This window comes from Coregonus clupeaformis, chromosome 3 (genome assembly GCF_020615455.1).
Source record: "Coregonus clupeaformis isolate EN_2021a chromosome 3, ASM2061545v1, whole genome shotgun sequence".
Taxonomy (NCBI): Eukaryota; Metazoa; Chordata; class Actinopteri; order Salmoniformes; family Salmonidae; genus Coregonus; species Coregonus clupeaformis.
Window position 1 is genome coordinate 13124370 of NC_059194.1, and position 18071 is coordinate 13142440.

The 18071-nt window shown below is 44.7% G+C and overlaps 1 protein-coding gene across 3 annotated transcripts in view; it reads right to left on the reverse strand.

Moving 5' to 3' along the window:
• Positions 1 to 18071, reverse strand: part of LOC121540695 (protein diaphanous homolog 2) — a 677119-nt gene that overhangs the window by 424589 nt on the left and 234459 nt on the right. For all 3 annotated transcript variants that reach the window (XM_041849734.2, XM_041849750.2, XM_041849742.2), the window contains exon 18: positions 16589 to 16703. In XM_041849734.2, the coding sequence (XP_041705668.1) occupies positions 16589 to 16703 (115 nt within the window). The remainder of the gene's footprint in view (positions 1 to 16588; positions 16704 to 18071) is intronic.

Here is an 18071-nt window from a genome sequence, read left to right on the forward strand (position 1 = left end):
AGGACCCCAGGGGTGCACGTTTTGGTTGTTGCCCTTGCACTACACAGCTGATTCAAATAATCAACTAATCATCAAGCTTTGATAATTTGAATCAGCTTCTTCGGTGAGGTTGCCTGGGAGTCATACCAGAGAGTAGGAAACGAAGACGCCAATGGAGACATGGGGGCCTTAGTGAGATTGAGACGCCAGGCGACCCGTCCTCCATTACCAAACATACTACTTACCAATGTTCAATAAATAGTGAATAAACAAACTCAGAGTGAGGATCTGCAAAATAAGCTGTTTTTCTGGGACCTGGATTTCCTCCAACATCCAAATGGATTATATACAACCAGCATGTTTTACAGTTCATCAAGCGGATAGGAAGAGAGCTCTCTCTGGCAAGAAGAAAGGCGGAGGGCTCTGCTTTATGACCAATAACAAGTGGTGCGACAGGGGAAACGTACAGGAACTTGCAAGCTTCTGCTCTACCAACTTGGAATACTACCCGGAGGCAGTGTTCATTGTGTGGGGAACTTTAACAAAAGTAATTTGAGAACCGTGTTCCCCAATTACTATCAACACATTGACTGTCCAACTCCCTGAGATTCTACGCTGGACCACTGCAACATGCCTTTTCGACATGGGTGTAAGGGCATCTCCCGTCCTCCTTTCGGCAAATCTGACCATGACTCCATTTTGCTCCTTCCCGCCTACAAACAAAGACTCAAGAGGGAAGTTCCAGTGGTCAGGTCTGTACAATGCTGTTCTGACCAATCAGAATCCATGCTCCAAGACTGTTTTGATCATGTGGACTGGAATATGTTCCGGGTCGCCTCTGGGGATTACATCAATGAATATGCAGACTCAGTCACCGGATTCATACAGAAATGCATAGATGATGTGATACTGATGGTGTTTTTCAAAACTTACCCAAATCAAAAACCGTGGATTGATGGCAGCCTTGTCAGAAAACTGAAGGAGAGAAATGCTGCTTATAAACACGGCAAGGTGACCGGGGACAATTGTATGATTAAGCAGTACAAATACGACCTACGCAGATTGATCAAGATGACGAGACACAAGTATAGGGACAAAGTGGAGGAGCAATTCAGCGGGTCGGACACGAGGCGTATGTGGCTGGAGCTTCTAACGATCACGGATTACAAAAAGAAAGCCAGTCACGTCGCGGACACCAATCCCGCCCTACCGGACGAGCGAAACACCTTTTTCTCACACTTTGAGCAAAACAACTATGAGCTGCCGAGGAGAGCCCCTGAGGACAATGAGGGCTACCTACTAAACGTGCTAACCCTCACAAGGCTGCCGGCCCACACGGCATCCCTAGCCGCGCCCTCAGAGCATGTGCAGACAGCTAGCTGTTGTGTTTTCTGATATTTTTCTCTCTAGCTCAGGCCATTTTCCCCACCTGCTTCAAGATTTCCACTATCATCCCCGTGCCCAATAAAGGGAAAATAACTGAACTGAATGACTACTGACCTGTAGCACTCACTTCAGTCATCATGAAGTGCTTTGAGAGGCTAGTCACAGACTACATCACCTCCTCCCTCCCCGACACACTCAACCCTCTCCTATTTGCCTACCGCCCAACTGATCCACGAACGACGCAATCGCCATTGCTCTGGGACTGAACTCCTCCCTATGCAACTGGGTTCTGGACTTACTGACGGGCCACCCCCAAGTGGTGAAGGTAGGCAACATTACTTCCTCCACACTGATCCTCAACAGGGGGGCGCCACAAGGGTGTGTCTTCAGTCCCCTCTTGTACTCCCTGTATACCCACGACTGCATGGCCTCACACAATTCCAACTCCATCATCAAGTTCGCTGATGACACGACAGTAGTAGGCCTGATTACCAACAACAATGAGATGGCCTACAAGGAGGAGGTAGGCACTCAGACGCTGTGGTGCCAGGTAAACAACCTCTCCTTTAACGCCAGCAAAACAAAGGAGCTGATTGTGGACTTCAGGAGGAACCAGGCTGGGCATGCCCCCATCCTCATTAACAGGGCCACCGTGGAGACGGTCAAAAACGTCAAGTTCCTCTGCGTACACATCTCTGAGGAGCTGAAATGGTCAAATCACACGGACACTGTGGTGAAGAAAGCACGACAGTGACTCTTTAACCTCAAGAGGCTGAAGAAATTTGGCAGTAGCACCATCATTCTACAGGAGCACCATTGAGAGCATCACAGCCTGGTCCGGCAACTCCACCGCCGCTGACCGCAAGGCACTACAGAGGGTGGTACACTCAGCCGAACGCACCATTGGTTGCACACTGCCTGCCCTCCAGGACACCTGCAACACCAGGTGCCGCAGGAAGGCGAAGAAGACCATCAGAGACCTCAGCCACCCAAGCCACGGCCTTTTCTCCCCGCTTCCATCACTCAGACACGGGCAGTACAGGAGCATCATGGCTAAAACTAACAGACTGGCCAATAGCTTCTACCCCCAGACTATCAGGCTGATGAATAGCCACCACTAGTCAGCTTCATTGTAATGACAGTCCACCACAACATACCCAATAGTTTCCTGATTAGCAAGGGGTAGTCTGTGTTTAATTTCATTGTGTATTAAAAACACAGTTTGAGGGGATTTCGACAGCGGTTGACTGGAAATTGGGCTTCCCGGGAAAAAAACTTCTGAGGTTGCAACAGTAACCGATTATGAAATACAACAGGAGGCTGAGTTGTATAACGTGTCAATATACAACAGGTGTTGGTTGAGTAGATCAAAAGCTAAATGAATACCCAGGCTCATAGAGCTGTGAATTCGCTATTTAACTCTTTAATACAGTGTCAAGTGTAAATGAATCAGTCCAAATGGATGTGACTGAAGTCTGCCATTATCACGATGTGCAAAGCGAGGCGATGGAACTGCAATTGGAGCCAGCCATGATTTACCAAAAAGTACCAATTAGGTCTACAATGGGGTGTGAGGTAGTGTTCTCTGTCGCCCTTGGTCTGAGAAATATAAAGTGGTGCTGAACCTTTATATTGCAGCTGCTGCACCTAAACTGGAGCTGGAATTTAATGTGATCTCGTCTTCATCCATGTGGCATGGCCCTGTCAAATGGGCTATTTTAGTTCTACTGTGACCGTTCTCTATCCAGTATAAGTGTCTCTGGAGTGAGATATGTTACTGAGGCAGGCCTGCTTTATGTTACATTGCTCACACACATCTCTAAACATGACTGCCATTATAGTGTAGCGTAATCTAGTTCCCTAGGTGGATTAGCTATGTGTGGTCCTGCTTGTGCCTACGCTGGTGGGAGTGGGGGGACTTTGATAAAGAGCTCCGGTGGGGTTTGAGACAGGAAAGCTCCAGTCCTGTGACACTGTCAGGGCCCAGAGCTGAGAGACTACTCTCCTCCCTCCACTGCACGCGTGTGTACACACGTATGTACGTACACATACACACATACACACACACACACACACACACACACACACACACTCTCTCTCTCTCTTCCCCTCTCTCACACACCCTTCCACTGTTATTGTTTTATTGTTGTCTTCCCTTCTGCTTCCCTTTGCCTTCTGAGGAAGGAATTGTGATGATATGCATCACTTTTTGGGGTCTGATGTTTATTCATGATGTATTAAATGACAAATGAACTGGTAATGATCACGTTGAGGGGGTACTCCAGAGTTAAAATGACTCTGCTAGCCTTGAATTTATCTAAATACACGTTGACACTCACTGAGACCTCCTGTGTACACACATCCTGTCACGCCCTGGCCTTGAGAGCCTGGTTTTCTTTAGTTGGTTTGGTCAGGGTGTGAATTTCTATGTGTAAGATCTAGATATTGTAGATCTATGTTGGCCGGGTGTGGTTCCCAATCAGAGGCAGCTGTCGATCGTTGTCTCTGATTGGGGATCATACTTAGGCAGCCATGTTGCCTACCTATGTTGTGGGATCTTGTTTCTGTGTGTTTGGCTTGTTTGATGTTAGCCTTTAGAACTTCACGTTACGTTGCTTTTGTTGTTTTGTTCGGTGTTTATTTAATAAACGAACATGTACGCATACCACGCTGCACCTTGGTCCAATCCTGTACTCAATGAACGTGACACATCCAAACAACTGCAAATTGCAAACTGTCCATTGGTAGAGTTCCTTTGCAAGTCAGAAAGAATTTAGATAAAGTTGCTCAAATCAAACATTTCTTACAAAATAATGTATATTTGTTCAAGGACAATCAGTTCTGAACGTGCATAATTTTCTCTAAAATATTTGTATTAGTATGCAAGAGAAATGCTCCTTCAAGTGAATGTATTAGGATTATGGGAGTGATTGTTTGCCAAGTAGAGACGAGGCAGTACACTTTTTAGTGTAGCATTAATAAGACAAAGCCCATATACCAGGAAAATAGAAACATAACTCTTGGGGAAAGCTTTGAATGTAGACTGAGGTCTATGTAATATACTAAAGATGCAGAAGATATGGACTGGCTTGACTGGCTTCACTATCAAATGCAAACATACATACATACACAGTGGCGAGAACAAGTATTTGATACACTGCCGATTTTGCAGGTTTTCCTACTTACAAAGCATGTAGAGGTCTGTCATTTTTATCATAGGTACACTTCAACTGTGAGAGACGGAATCTAAAACAAAAATCCAGAAAAATCACATTGTATGATTTTTTTGTAATTAATTTGCATTTTATTGCATGACATAAGTATTTGATCACCTACCAACCAGTAAGAATTCCGGCTCTCACAGACCTGTTAGTTTTTCTTTAAGAAGCCCTCCTGTTCTCCACTCATTACCTGTATTAACTTCACCTGTTTGAACTCGTTACCTATATAAAAGACACCTGTCCACACACTCAATCAAACAGACTCCAACCTCTCCACAATGGCCAAGACCAGAGAGCTGTGTAAGGACATCAGGGATACAATTGTAGACCTGCACAAGGCTGGGATGGGCTACAGGACAATAGGCAAGCAGCTTGGTGAGAAGGCAACAACTGTTGGCGCAATTATTAGAAAATGGAAGAAGTTCAAGATGACAGTCAATCACCCTCGGTCTGGGGCTCCATGCAAGATCTCACCTCGTGGGGCATCAATGATCATGAGGAAGGTAAGGGATCAGCCCAGAACTACACGGCCGGACCTGGTCAATGACCTGAAGAGAGCTGGGACCACAGTCTCAAAGAAAACCATTAGTAACACACTACGCCGTCATGGATTAAAACCCTGCAGCGCACGCAAGGTCCCCCTGCTCAAGCCAGCGCATGTCCAGGCCCGTCTGAAGTTTGCCAATGACCATCTGGATGATCCAGAGGAGGAATGGGAGAAGGTCATGTGGTCTGATGAGACAAAAATAGAGTTTTTTTGGTCTAAACTCCACTTGCCGTGTTTGGAGAAAGAAGAAGGATGACTACAACCCCAATAACACCATCCCAACCGTGAAGCATGGAGGTGGAAACATAATTCTTTGGGGATGCTTTTCTGCAAAGGGGACAGGACGACTGCACCGTATTGAGGGGAGGATGGATGGGGCCATGTATCGCGAGATCTTGGCCAACAACCTCCTTCCCTCAGTAAGAGCATTGAAGATGGGTCGTGGCTGGGTCTTCCAGCATGACAACAACCCGAAACACACAGCCAGGGCAACTAAGGAGTGGCTCCGTAAGAAGCATCTCAAGGTCCTGGAGTGGCCTAGCCAGTCTCCAGACCTGAACCCAATAGAAAATCTTTGGAGGGAGCTGAAAGTCCGTATTGCCCAGCGACAGCCCCGAAACCTGAAGGATCTGGAGAAGGTCTGTATGGAGGAGTGGGCCAAAATCCCTGCTGCAGTGTGTGCAAACCTGGTCAAGACCTACAGGAAACGTATGATCTTTGTAATTGCAAACAAAGGTTTCTGTACCAAATATTAAGTTCTGATTTTCTGATGTATCAAATACTTATGTCATGCAATAAAATGGAAATGAATTACTTAAAAATCATACAATGTGATTTTCTGGAATTTTTTTCTTGATCTTGTCTCACAGTTGAAGTGTACCTATGATAAAAATGACAGACCTCTACATGCTTTGTAAGTAGGAAAACTCGGCAGTGTATCAAATACTTGTTCTCCCCACTGTATGCACACGTGCACACACACACACACACACACACACACACACTCTGCAGGTTATTAAAGTCAGCACTTCTTGTTGGATGAATGTTGCAAGGCAAAGTACACCTGAAGGCGAATAAAGCTAGCAGGAAGTAGGTTGGAGAGTCTCTAAGCAGGCAGGTATTAAACAGGCCAATATTTGGAGTGGGGGGGGGTTTCAAGTAAAAATGGCTACCCAGTGGCTACCCAGAACAGTCCTGAACAGCCCTCATCTGAGCAGAGAAGATTAAAATCAGTGGGACATCGCAGGGAGGCAATGTGAAGTGGAAAACAGATGGGGGGAAAACAGGGGCTTGACTAGTCTCTCAATCCAGGTCACCCCCTGCGGTCGGGCTAATGTACAATAAACCAATTACAAGCCATTAATATTTAAGGCGCTAATCTCCACTCATACGTGATTTATTAAAACTGTGGAAGGATGAGGAAGGAAAATGGCTGACCCTGAGCGGAGCACAGTAGGCCGGCTGCCCCCTAACAGAGGGGAATTAGCATAGGGTTGCATTTTGCTTTATTGAGACAAATTGCCCCAGTGCTCAAGAGCAATCAGACAAATGGGTCCTGTTCTGAAACGTGCTGTCAGGTGGTAACCAAGGCCATGGAAGTCTGATTTTTCATATTAACACCACATTTGATTATCCACAGGGCGCTTTAGCTGAATATGATTGTGTGCATCTTCAGAATGTACTAATTTATTGGAGTGTGCATGGGCTTCAGGGTTAGCCACACATTTTGCCAGGGCAAGAAGCAAACCTCTCCTTTTGCAGACAGTGTGGTGGTTTATCATAGAAGTGTGTGCCAAACACACTTGATCTTGTTTGGGTAAAGCACTGCTGTAAGATTATGTGCAGTTGTGTGTGTATGTCTATGGCACTAGGCAGCCTTGACTCCAGATGGACAACATGAGGGTTAGGGTGAGTGGGTTTCTGGAGCGATGCAAGGGGGGATAGGATGGTGATTTCGAGAGAGAAGGGAAGAGAGGAGAAACATGAAGACTTGGGCTGTTCTGGCAGATGCTCCCCTCATCTCAGTAAACAACATCAGCAATTAACAACCCCGTCCTCAGGGAGGCCATCAAACCCCTGTTCCCAACATCTTCAACACACAGGTTATCAAAAGATTCCTTTATCATCTTACTCCCACGCTGTGCTGTTAATATGAGCCAGAACACTGTGAGAACAATCCCACAGTGGGGGCAAACGTCTCGTCTGTGGAACGGAGCCTCCGACAGCCTTTATTACATTGTCTGTGTCTGAGGAGACATTCTGATGACCAGCTTCTCATATGGTTACAATTATCTGGTCGTCTGGAGTCGATCGGATGAAAAGTGGAACTTCTTCACAATTATAATTATTCTATTTTGTCAGAGAGAGTAAAATGGATCAACAACACTGAGGGACAAAACATTAGGAACACCTTCCTAATATTGAATTAACCCCCTTTTCCCCCTCAGAACAGTCTCAATTCGTCAGGGCATGGACTCTACAAGGTGCCGAAAGCATTCCACAGGGACGCTGACACATGTTAACTCCAATGCTTCCCACAGTTGTCACAACTTGGCTGGATGTTCTTCAGGTGGTGGACTATTCTTGATACACACGGGAAACTGTTCAGCGTAAAAAACCCAGCAGCGTTGCATTTCTCGACACACTCAAACTGGTGTGCCTGGCACCTACTACCATACCCCGTTCAAAGGCACTTCAATGTTTTGTCTTGCCCATTCACCCTCTGAATGGCACACATTTATAATCTCTGTCTCAATTGTCTCAAGGCTTAAAAAATCCTTCTTTAAACTGTCTCCTCTCCTTCATCTCCACTGATTGAAGTGGATTTAACAAGTGACATCAATAAGGGATCATAGCTTTCACCTGGATTCACCTGGTCAGTCTATGTCATGGGAAAATGTGTTCCTAATGTTTTGTACACTCAATGTAGATGCCATGTGTGACTCCCATTGGTGACCCTGAATCAACAGCCCAATAGCAAACCAGAGGTACTACCCATTATGGCCACTCTCCTCGGGGATGAGGAGTGTGTGTGTGCGGTTACTGGACAGGGACCTCTGTGAATTGGTGGCAGCCCCCCTTCCTGGTTTGAAGCAACATCCCAATAGAGAACAGTACTAGCATTGTCCATTATGGATCCCCAGAGGGAGTCTGAATGCTTGTGCGGTTACTGGACATGGACCTCAAAAAGTTGGCGAAAGCCGCCCTTCCTGTTTAGAAAGTACTGCAGCGCAGGCTTGGTATCCTCTGAGAAACCTTTGCCACGCATGAGCACCTTTGATCAGGGTATCAGGTCAGCCCGGGTGTTAACGGAGTTATTAGGGGACTTATTAGGGCATCAAAGAGCCGGCTAAACCCCCGCTGATGCCATCATTACTGGCGCTGTGGCAGGGTCATTACCACCCCGCTGCTGAGGCTTTGTAGCATGGACTGAGGCTCGGCTGGTGGTTGGTGAGCACCGGCAAGGATGGGAACGATGTGAGGTTCTAATGGGGGCTGGAGGGGGTTGGGAGGAGAGCTGAGGGATACGATCAAATCCTGGGTAATAAATGGGGAGGCCCTGGCCAGAATTGTCTCTGGGACTGTTGGGTTTGGCCACGGTTTGGTCCTGTTCCTTTAGAGCTGACCTTAAGAAGCATTAAGGCCAGCTTTTATTCTGGAAATGGGAACTGGGCATTAGTGGTAAGGTTCAAAGACACCAGAGGTAGATGATGGGTAGAGGGAGTGGGTAAGAAGGACAAGCTCTGCACAAAATTGGGAATAAATCCATGCACACAGAGATATTACAAAAAATAGCAACCATCTGTGATTTTGGCTGGAGCATGGGTTTCACAGTTTGGAGCGTGTCGGGGAGCCAAGCTTATTCATTTTAAAAATTGTATCTCTCTGACCCTGCAATTGTTAATTAATGTTTAAATTGGAAACACCATTTCACATGTGATCTGTGATCACGTTAAGACACCGCTACTCTAGCAAATGTCCATCAGGGGAAGAAATGCACAGCAAGCCTCTATCAAATGACAGCTTCCTTGTGACTTCAAAAATAATCTAAGACCTCACTTTTATTAAGTACAGAGGGGATTTCAATAGCTCGGCTGAACCCAAACAGTAATTTCTCGACCTGTAGACCGTGACACTCTCTCTCTCCCTGCCCACCGTGGGTGGGCACCGGACGGAGCGCCGGGCTCATTAGCGGCATCACCGTCATTAACACAGAGGCATGCTGGGAGAGGGAGGGGCCGGTCACCTCACTCAGAGGGGTCGAGTACAGCTGCCAGTTTCCTCCCTGAGTATAATGACTGGGCCCGCTAACAGCCCAATTATTTACATGCATCTTCATTAGGCTTATGGGTAGAACCGCTCGTGTAGTGCAGAGCAATGACAAGGGACCCCTACTCACAGACCACTTACATCCACTCTATGATACACTACACTAGAAATGCAGAAGGACAGTAGGATTGAAGATAATGATGCAAGAGACAAGCAGCGAGGCCACGCCTTTTCTCCATCAATAGGTTGTTGAATAAGTAAAATAATTATAGTCATATTCGGTTTCCTACAATAAGGTAAATTGACCTATTATCAGAATAATTGATATGCCGAAAAAATATGTATACAGTTGAAGTCTTAGGTTGGAGTCATTAAAACTTGTTTTTCAACCACTCCACAAATGTCTTGTTAACAAACTATAGTTTTGGCAAATCGGTTAGGACACTTTGTGCATGACTGTCACGCTCGTTGATAGACGGATCAGACCAAGGTGCAGCGTGGTGGGCGAACATATTACTTTATTAAATGAACCCCGACAAAACAACAAGATACAAACGAACGTAAAGTTCTGCAGGCTAATATAATATAATATAATATAATATATAATATAATATATATAATATATACACAGCACCTATACAAACACAAGATCCCACAAACTAAGGTGGGGAAAAGGCTGCCTAAGTATGATCCCCAATCAGAGACAATGATAGACAGCTGCCTCTGATTGGGAACCATACCCGGCCAACAAAGAAATAGAAAAACTAGAATGCCCACCCAAATCACACCCTGACCTAACCAAATAGAGAAATAAAAGGGATCTCTAAGGTCAGGGCGTGACAATGACACAAGTCATTTTTCCAACAATTGTTTACAGACAGATTATTTCACTTATAATACACTGTATCACAATTCCAGTGGGTCAGAAGTGTACATACACTAAGTTGACTGTGACTTTAAACAGCTTGGAAAATTCCAGAAAATGATGTCATGGCTTTAGAAGCTTCCGATAGGCTAATTGACATAATTTGAGTCAATTGGAGGTGTACCTGTGGATGTATTTCAAGGCCTACATTCAAACTCAGTGCCAAGCCAAGAAATCAGCCAAGACCTCCGACATTTTTTTGTAGACCTCCACAAGTCTGGTTCATTCTTGGGAGCAATTTCCAAATGCCTGAAGGTACCACGTTCATCTGCACAAACAATAGTACGCAAGTATAAACACTGTGGGACCACACAGCCGTCATACCACTCGGGAAGGAGACACGTTCTGTCTCCTAGAGATGAACGTACTTTGGTGCGAAAAGTGCAAATCAATCCCAGAACAACGGCAAAGGACATCGTGAAGATGCTGGAGGAAACAGGTTCAAAAGTATCTATATCCATAGTAAAACGAGTCCTATATCGATATAACCTGAAAGGCCGCTCAGCAAGGAAGAAGCCACTGCTCCAAAACCGCCATAATAAAAGCCAGACTACGGTTTGCAACTGCACATGGGGACAAAGATCGTACTTTTTGGAGAAATGTCCTCTGGTCTGATGAAACAAAAATAGAACTGTTTGGCCATAATGACCATCGTTATGTTTGGAGGAAAAAGGGGGCACCTTGCAAGCCGAAGAACACCATCCCAACCGTGAAGCACGGGGGTGGCAGCATCATGCTGTGGGGGTGCTTTGCTGCAGGAGGGACTGGTGCACTTCACAAAATAGATGGCGTCATGAGGAAGGACATTTATTTGGATATATTGAAGCAACATCTCAAGACATCAGTCAGGAAGTTAAAGCTTGGTCACAAATGGGTCTTCCAAATGGACAATGACTCCAAGCATACTTCCAAAGTTGTGGCAAAATGGCTTAAGGACAACAAAGTGAAGGTATTGGAGTGGCCATCATAAAGCCCTGACCTCAATCCTATAGAAAATGTGTGGGCAGAACTGAAAAAGCGTGTGTCAAGGTGACGTGTATGCGGGAAACGAAGTCAAGCGCAGGACACCGAACTACTGGCAGAACGTACTTTACTTAACACAGTAAAGAAAGTACAAAACAAACCTCCAAACAGGGAGGAACAAATAACGCATACAACCAGCACTGCCGACCTAACGGAAAACAATCACACACAATAACCAATGAGAGACAGGGGTTTATAAAGGGAATACAATATAACATAATGGGAAACAGGTGCAAACAATCAGGACAAACTAGACCCGAACACCGAAACATAGATCGGTGGCAGCTAGTACTCCGAGGACGACGAACGCCGAAGCCTGCCCGAGCAAGGAGGGGGGGCAGCCTCGGCTGATTCCGTGACAGCGTGTGCGAGCAAGGAGGCCTACAAACCTGACTCAGTTACACCAGCTCTGTCAGGAGGAATGGGCCAAAATTCACCCAACTTATTGTGGGAAGCTTGTGGAAGGCTACCCGAAACGTTTGACCCAAGTTAAACAATTTAAATGCTACCAAATACTAATTGAGTGTATGTAATAAAAGCTGAAATAAATCATTCTCTCTACTATTATTCTGACATTTCACATTCTTAAAATAAAGTGGTGATCCTAACTGATCTAAAACAGGGAATTTCTACTAGGATTAAATGTCAGGAGTTGTGAAAAACTGAGATTAAATGTATTTGGCTAAGGTGAATGTAAACTTCCGACTTCAACTGTAAATATCGACACACTTTGTTACAGGGCTGGAACCATATCAGTATCACCATACTCGTTACTATCGTGGCAAAGAAACAAAACACAAAGTGGATTTAACAGACTTAATGTTGGAAAAAAACATCATTATGTTGTCATCCAGAGTCACATTTATTTATTTTCCAAGCTATAGCACACAATATTTCACATACAGCAGGACCAAACAGTTAAAGGACCAAACAGTTTGGTCTGATTTGTGTTTTAATTTTTGTCATGGAAAACATATTGCGATACTGGTATCATCCCAGCCCTACTTTATTATACAGTAGACATATGAAGTATTATTAAACTGTTATGCTACTATAGTTGTTTTGTTATGGTTTGTTTCTCTCTCTTAGTTTTGTTGCTGCCACGCACTGATGAAAAGCAGTGGGGTCTCTTTAAATCATTCGGAGGCCTCTAACACGTCATCATTACATCGAGGCATATGCCCTCTGTCTGTTTAGCAGGCGATGTCGGAGATGGAGAAAACCTATTAGGAGAATAGGGGTTGAAAAAGTTTGCCAACATCAATCTTATTTCAAACAGAACTGAAAAGCCCGGCCGACCGAATTACTTTTCAAATGCAGCAGGCCATGCTAGGCACTCAAACCACAAGTGCATCTGATTTGATCCCCGAAGCTGAACGCAGGCAGAACCACTGATTGATACCACCAAGTGAAGGAGTCCGGGGTAAAGAAAAGAGAGAATGAGAAAGGGAGGGAAAGAGAGAGGGAGGGAGGGAGGGAGGGAGGGAGCAGGGAAAGGCCAAACAACCAGTGCTACAAGGGAAACAAAATAACAATACAATGAAGCAATGTGCATTCCAGAGCCGATTGAAATAAGACAGAACAAATAGAACCTGGCACAAGGGAACACTTCCATTTCCCCCAGCATTGCAGCAAGGTCTGGCCTGGCAGAGAGAAGGGGTTGTTTGGGGGCAGCTTTAATGGAGATGGAGAATTATTGACCTCTCCTCTTTCAGTCTTGGTAGGAGGTGATGAGCGATAGGGGTCTCCTTAGCAGGTTATCAGGGGACAGTGGGTCCCCTGTACTGCTGACATGGCTCTCTAAAGGTCAAAGTATCACTTCCCTGGGAAAATCAAGTCAATCCACTGAGCTGAACAAGGGGCCTTAGAATCCAAAGGATATCGGCCCAATTCATTACCATCTCTGCAGCCAGGCAAACAGCTACAGTTTGGATAAGTAAATTAAATGTAAAGTAATGTGAACAGGCTAGTTCTTATATTCAGCGACTCTGCTTGCTTTCAGCAAGCCCCTCTGCCAATACCGCTGGGTTCAAGCGGTAGGGATGCTAGCTGTTATTGCAGCAAGGTAGCCCTAATTGGAAATACAGTAGGAATCTGATAAACTTAAGAGGCCGAAAGCAGAGCTGCAAATCCCTGTTGATGATTTCCCTTTCTTGTTAAAACCCATTAAATGGAGAGGCTCGTAAAACAGCAGGGGACACCGCCAGTCTTGCACTCAATCGTTTTCTAAGGTAAAGCCCTATGAATGAAATGTGCACTGGAGAAAGTAAGACAACTCAGGGGCCTATAAAAGAGTGTGGTGTGTTTTCAGAAAAAGTGCGCAGCAAACGTGACTCCCAAGGAAAGGTGAGTTAAACAGAAGCCTTTTTGCAGCATTTTCCGAGGGCAGCTCAACATTTACACCTGCTTGCCTCATCTTTCACATCTTTCACCAGTCCGACGACATGTGCTTTAGTTATAGACACCCCAGCAAAGGTGGAGGGAAGGAAGGAGGGATGAGGGAGAAAAAAAGGGGGACAAGGAAAACCAACACAGAGCGCTGCCCAAACGCTCCACTACATAAATAAAGGGGGCAATTTTCCAGACAAATGAAGTTGGTTTCGAGTTGGGACTCGTTTGGCAGGTTTGCTCGGAGGATTTATAGTCCTTGGTAATCTGGTGTGACGTTAAGGCCTTGTGAACTTATTACCCAGGCCCTATCCACCTGCACCATTCTCTTACTAACGGTAGAGATACAATTATCGCCTCACAGAATACCCTTCATCTGGTACAGGGAGCTCAACTTCATGTGTCATTGTCAAGGCTGCTGGGAATCCAAAGACCAACAGTCAGTATAGACATTGGGTCAGGCTCTTTGACAAAGGCAGCATAACAGTAAAACATTAAAGCACATCTTAATCTAATGCATCCTTAGATCTCACAAGTTTAAATAATTCCCATTGTAAAGCGAAGGTAAAATAAAATAAAAAGGGGTGGGGGCATCTCGTTTTGGTCAAACCCTACCGCTCCCCTCCGCGATACCATCGTACATTGTCACCCGCTTTTAACTATGCCTTCAAAAGAAAATAAGAGAATGGGACTCAGGATATCAAACATTAAACAGCATTTTTCATTCATGAGCATATCATGTTCTATTTCAACAATAGAGAGAGAAGAGCTGAATCAGTGAACATGCTGTGGGCGTAATTGATAGGGATCCAGCTAAGGTAACTCCCAGAGGAATCCCCTATATCATGCCTTTCCAAGCTGCCAGCGGGAGAGCGGGGCTTACCTATAGAACCAGCCTGTTCCATGTAAGAGGGAGAATTTGAATTTGAAAAAAGATACTGAAAGGAAATGTAAAGCAGAGGTATGGTTAATGTGTCTATGCTTCCTAGACCTTATAGAATACAAATAAAGGAAACTAAAAATTATAAGAATGTAGATTAAATAGAAGAGAATATTAAAAGCAAATGGAATACAGTATAATACTACATAATACTGTATTAAGCAGTGTTTTATTTTTTGCAGGATCTGGCTCCCTTGTTTGTCCGAGGTTAAAACCGAATTACACTTCTGTAAGAACAGAGAAGTACAGCACACAAAATGTACTATTCATTATTGCTGGTGTTAATTAGTAACCATGTTTCTCCATGGGAACGCTATTGTTGCCTTGTTGGTGTGTTATGTTCTTGTGATCTCTCTCCCTTGCTGAACGGCACAGAACAAAGCAAAAATACCTCTCTCTCTCTCTCTCTCTCTCTCTCTCTCTCTCTCTCTCTCTCTCTCTCTCTCTCTCTCTCTCTCTCTCTCTCTCTCTCTCTCTCTCTCTCTCTCTCTCTCTCTCTCTCTCTCTCTGCGTAGAGCCTCTGGTTGTTTTCGGGTGTTGCTGAAGAACAGAGGTGTCATGGTATCACAGATGCAGAACAGACAGTGTCTCGTCATCTCTCCTGTCTCTGAGGCCTTTCCCCTTGGCTTCATTAAGCCCAGCTACAGCCGCTCCCTCGTTCCCGCTATTATGGTATTCTCTTCATCTGTATTGTGCCAACACATCACCTCCCAGCTTAGGGGTTATATTGCTGTTAATTTCATAGAACAGCAGGAAGATGAATCTTGTTATGTAGTCTTCAGGGGAGAGAAGAATGAGAGGAGGAGGAGAGGAGAGGAGGAGGAGAGGAGAGGTAGAGCAGATGAGGAGGGGAGGAGAGGAGAGGAGAGAAGAGGAAATGAGGAGGGGAGGAGAGGAGAAGGAGAGGAGAGGAGAGGAGAAGGTGAAGAGATGAGAGGAGGGGAGGAGGAGAAAGAGAGGAGAGGAGAGGAGAAGGTGAGGAGATGAGAGGCAACAGAACAGTAAGGGCTTCTGGGTAGTCATCACCCCCAACAACTCAGAAGGGCTGTGATTCCAGCTCTGTATAACAGGCCCTTTACCCCTCCCTCCCACTAGTGCAGGAATTAGAGGAGTGTGTACACATGCTGTCAGAGACCTGGAAATCACTGGTATTGTCATGGGAGAAATACACCACCACACAGACTCTCCCTCAAATCACTGGCATTGTCATGGGAAAAATACACCACCACACAGCCTCTCCCTCAAATCACTAACTTGCTTTCCTTCTGCTTGTGTTATTCATCAACAAGTTAGATCTCTGAAGCAACTGGCCGGGACAAGAGTAAACTCCCTGAGCTTTCTTCACCGGGTCCCCCTGTGGAGGAGCATCTACTGGACTGGGAAAGGCAGGGCCGAGTCAACCGTGACTGTCCTCAGTTCACACACACACACACACACACACATACAAACTCACAAAGATATGTGCAAAAGCATACAGATATACACACAGAAATGCAATCACATACACAACACCTTCTTACTTTTTTGCAAGAATTCACATTATGTGGGAGTCCTTTTCATCACGTGCGCACACACACACACACACCGAAAGCCACTCAACAAATACAAAGAATATCCACAAACACAGCACAACAACAACAACAGCAGCAGCAGCAGCAGCAGAACCACTAATTGGCTCAGAGAAATTTCAACCCACAACCATCCACAGCCGGATTGTTCAAAGACACAAGAAAAGGGGAGTGGTTTAACTATAATTAACATTTCAGAGACAAATGGTTTCCTAAAGTGGCAGGAGATGAAAGCTGATTGGTTTCCCAGACCCGTGTGGCCAAACGAAGTGTGTGTGTAGATTCATTAGTAAAGGATTGAAGAGAGATGAGGCCTGGTGGGGCCTGATGAGGCCTGCTTACCTTTGGTCCTGGAGGAAAAGTTGAGGGAGAGCTGTTCAAAGAGTTCTTGATTCTCAAACTTCTCCTCTTTGACTTTGATCCAGAAGCAATTCTCCGCCATTTCCTGAGGCACTATCTGCAACGACAAGGAGGATCCCATTATCGCAAGGCCCAATCAGCGGCTGCCATTGCTTCCACAAGCGGTCTGGCTGCCACTCCACTTAAATGCCACTTCTTCAAACCCCACTGACCTAGAAATGGTGTTACATGTTGTGTGTGTGCGTGCATTGGAGATCACCCATCATGTTGCACATTGCAATCCATTGCTATCCCCTCATTTAGCACAAAACACAGTCTGCTAATGTTTGTTCATGTTGCTAGCGATTTCAAGCACCTTTTTACAATGACATATGTCCCACAGTTTTTGTAATATTGTAATATTGAGGGCCCTTGTCCAGATGGATTGATTACATTCTGTAAGGAGCAAGGACTGGATGGAGACGGATAAATATTTAGCAACCACAATAAACACCATTCAGCCTATCACTTCCTGTTTTTAATAAAGCTTATCCAACGCAATAAATGCATTGGCCAATCACAAAACATATAATCAGTAACTAGGCATATTAGTTCAGTTCAAAATAATAATAATAATAATAATAGTCACAATAGTCATGAAATAATCATACAATATTATGCCGAGATATTGTGAAAATGTATTATGTATTAGCATGGCTACCCATCCACACTGCTCCGGCCAAACACCACACCCACTAACATTTCTTCTCCACAACGAATGTATCAATAGAACAGCGGAATTAAACTCAAGATGAGTCGTCAGGCAAGTATAAGCCATTGATATGAAAACTATTGAGCAGTATTGATAGTGACATTGATCAAATTAAAAGTGAATTGATCAAATACCTGTTTAGGTGCATTTTAGATTATTACAGTGTTATGGCCCATCTTGGATAATTCCAATGTCACGGCCCAGGCTAATAAACTATTCAGGTCCATTTTCAAGAGAGGTTAGGCTGGAGGGACATACTCCCAGAGCCCTGCAAAAGGCAGCTGTGTGAGGTACTTATTGACAAGCTATAGGCGCTCTGCCAGGCTTAATTGCACGCTGCCTTAGAAGCCAGCTTCAGTATATTGGCCATTTAGTCTGTCTGTTTGTTATTTTGAAAGTCCATATGCTAGTGTTTGCCAACATATTGTAAATATTTTGGATCCAGCTTTATTAATTTATTTTGTTCTTGTAAATAAATAAATTGTTTGTCTTTGTGTAGGGTACAAAAAGACGAATAAACCAAATACATATATTTTTGTCTTAGTTTGTGGTTGACAAATATTTTCCCTTCACATCACCATTGGTTCTAACTCTATATTCCTCACAGTTGACTAAAACACTAGACAGCAAGCGTTCTCACCATAAATGTGCAAAATAATGACATGTGCCTAGAAGACCTCAGCCCAACGTGAGACTTGAAAGCTCTTGTTGACT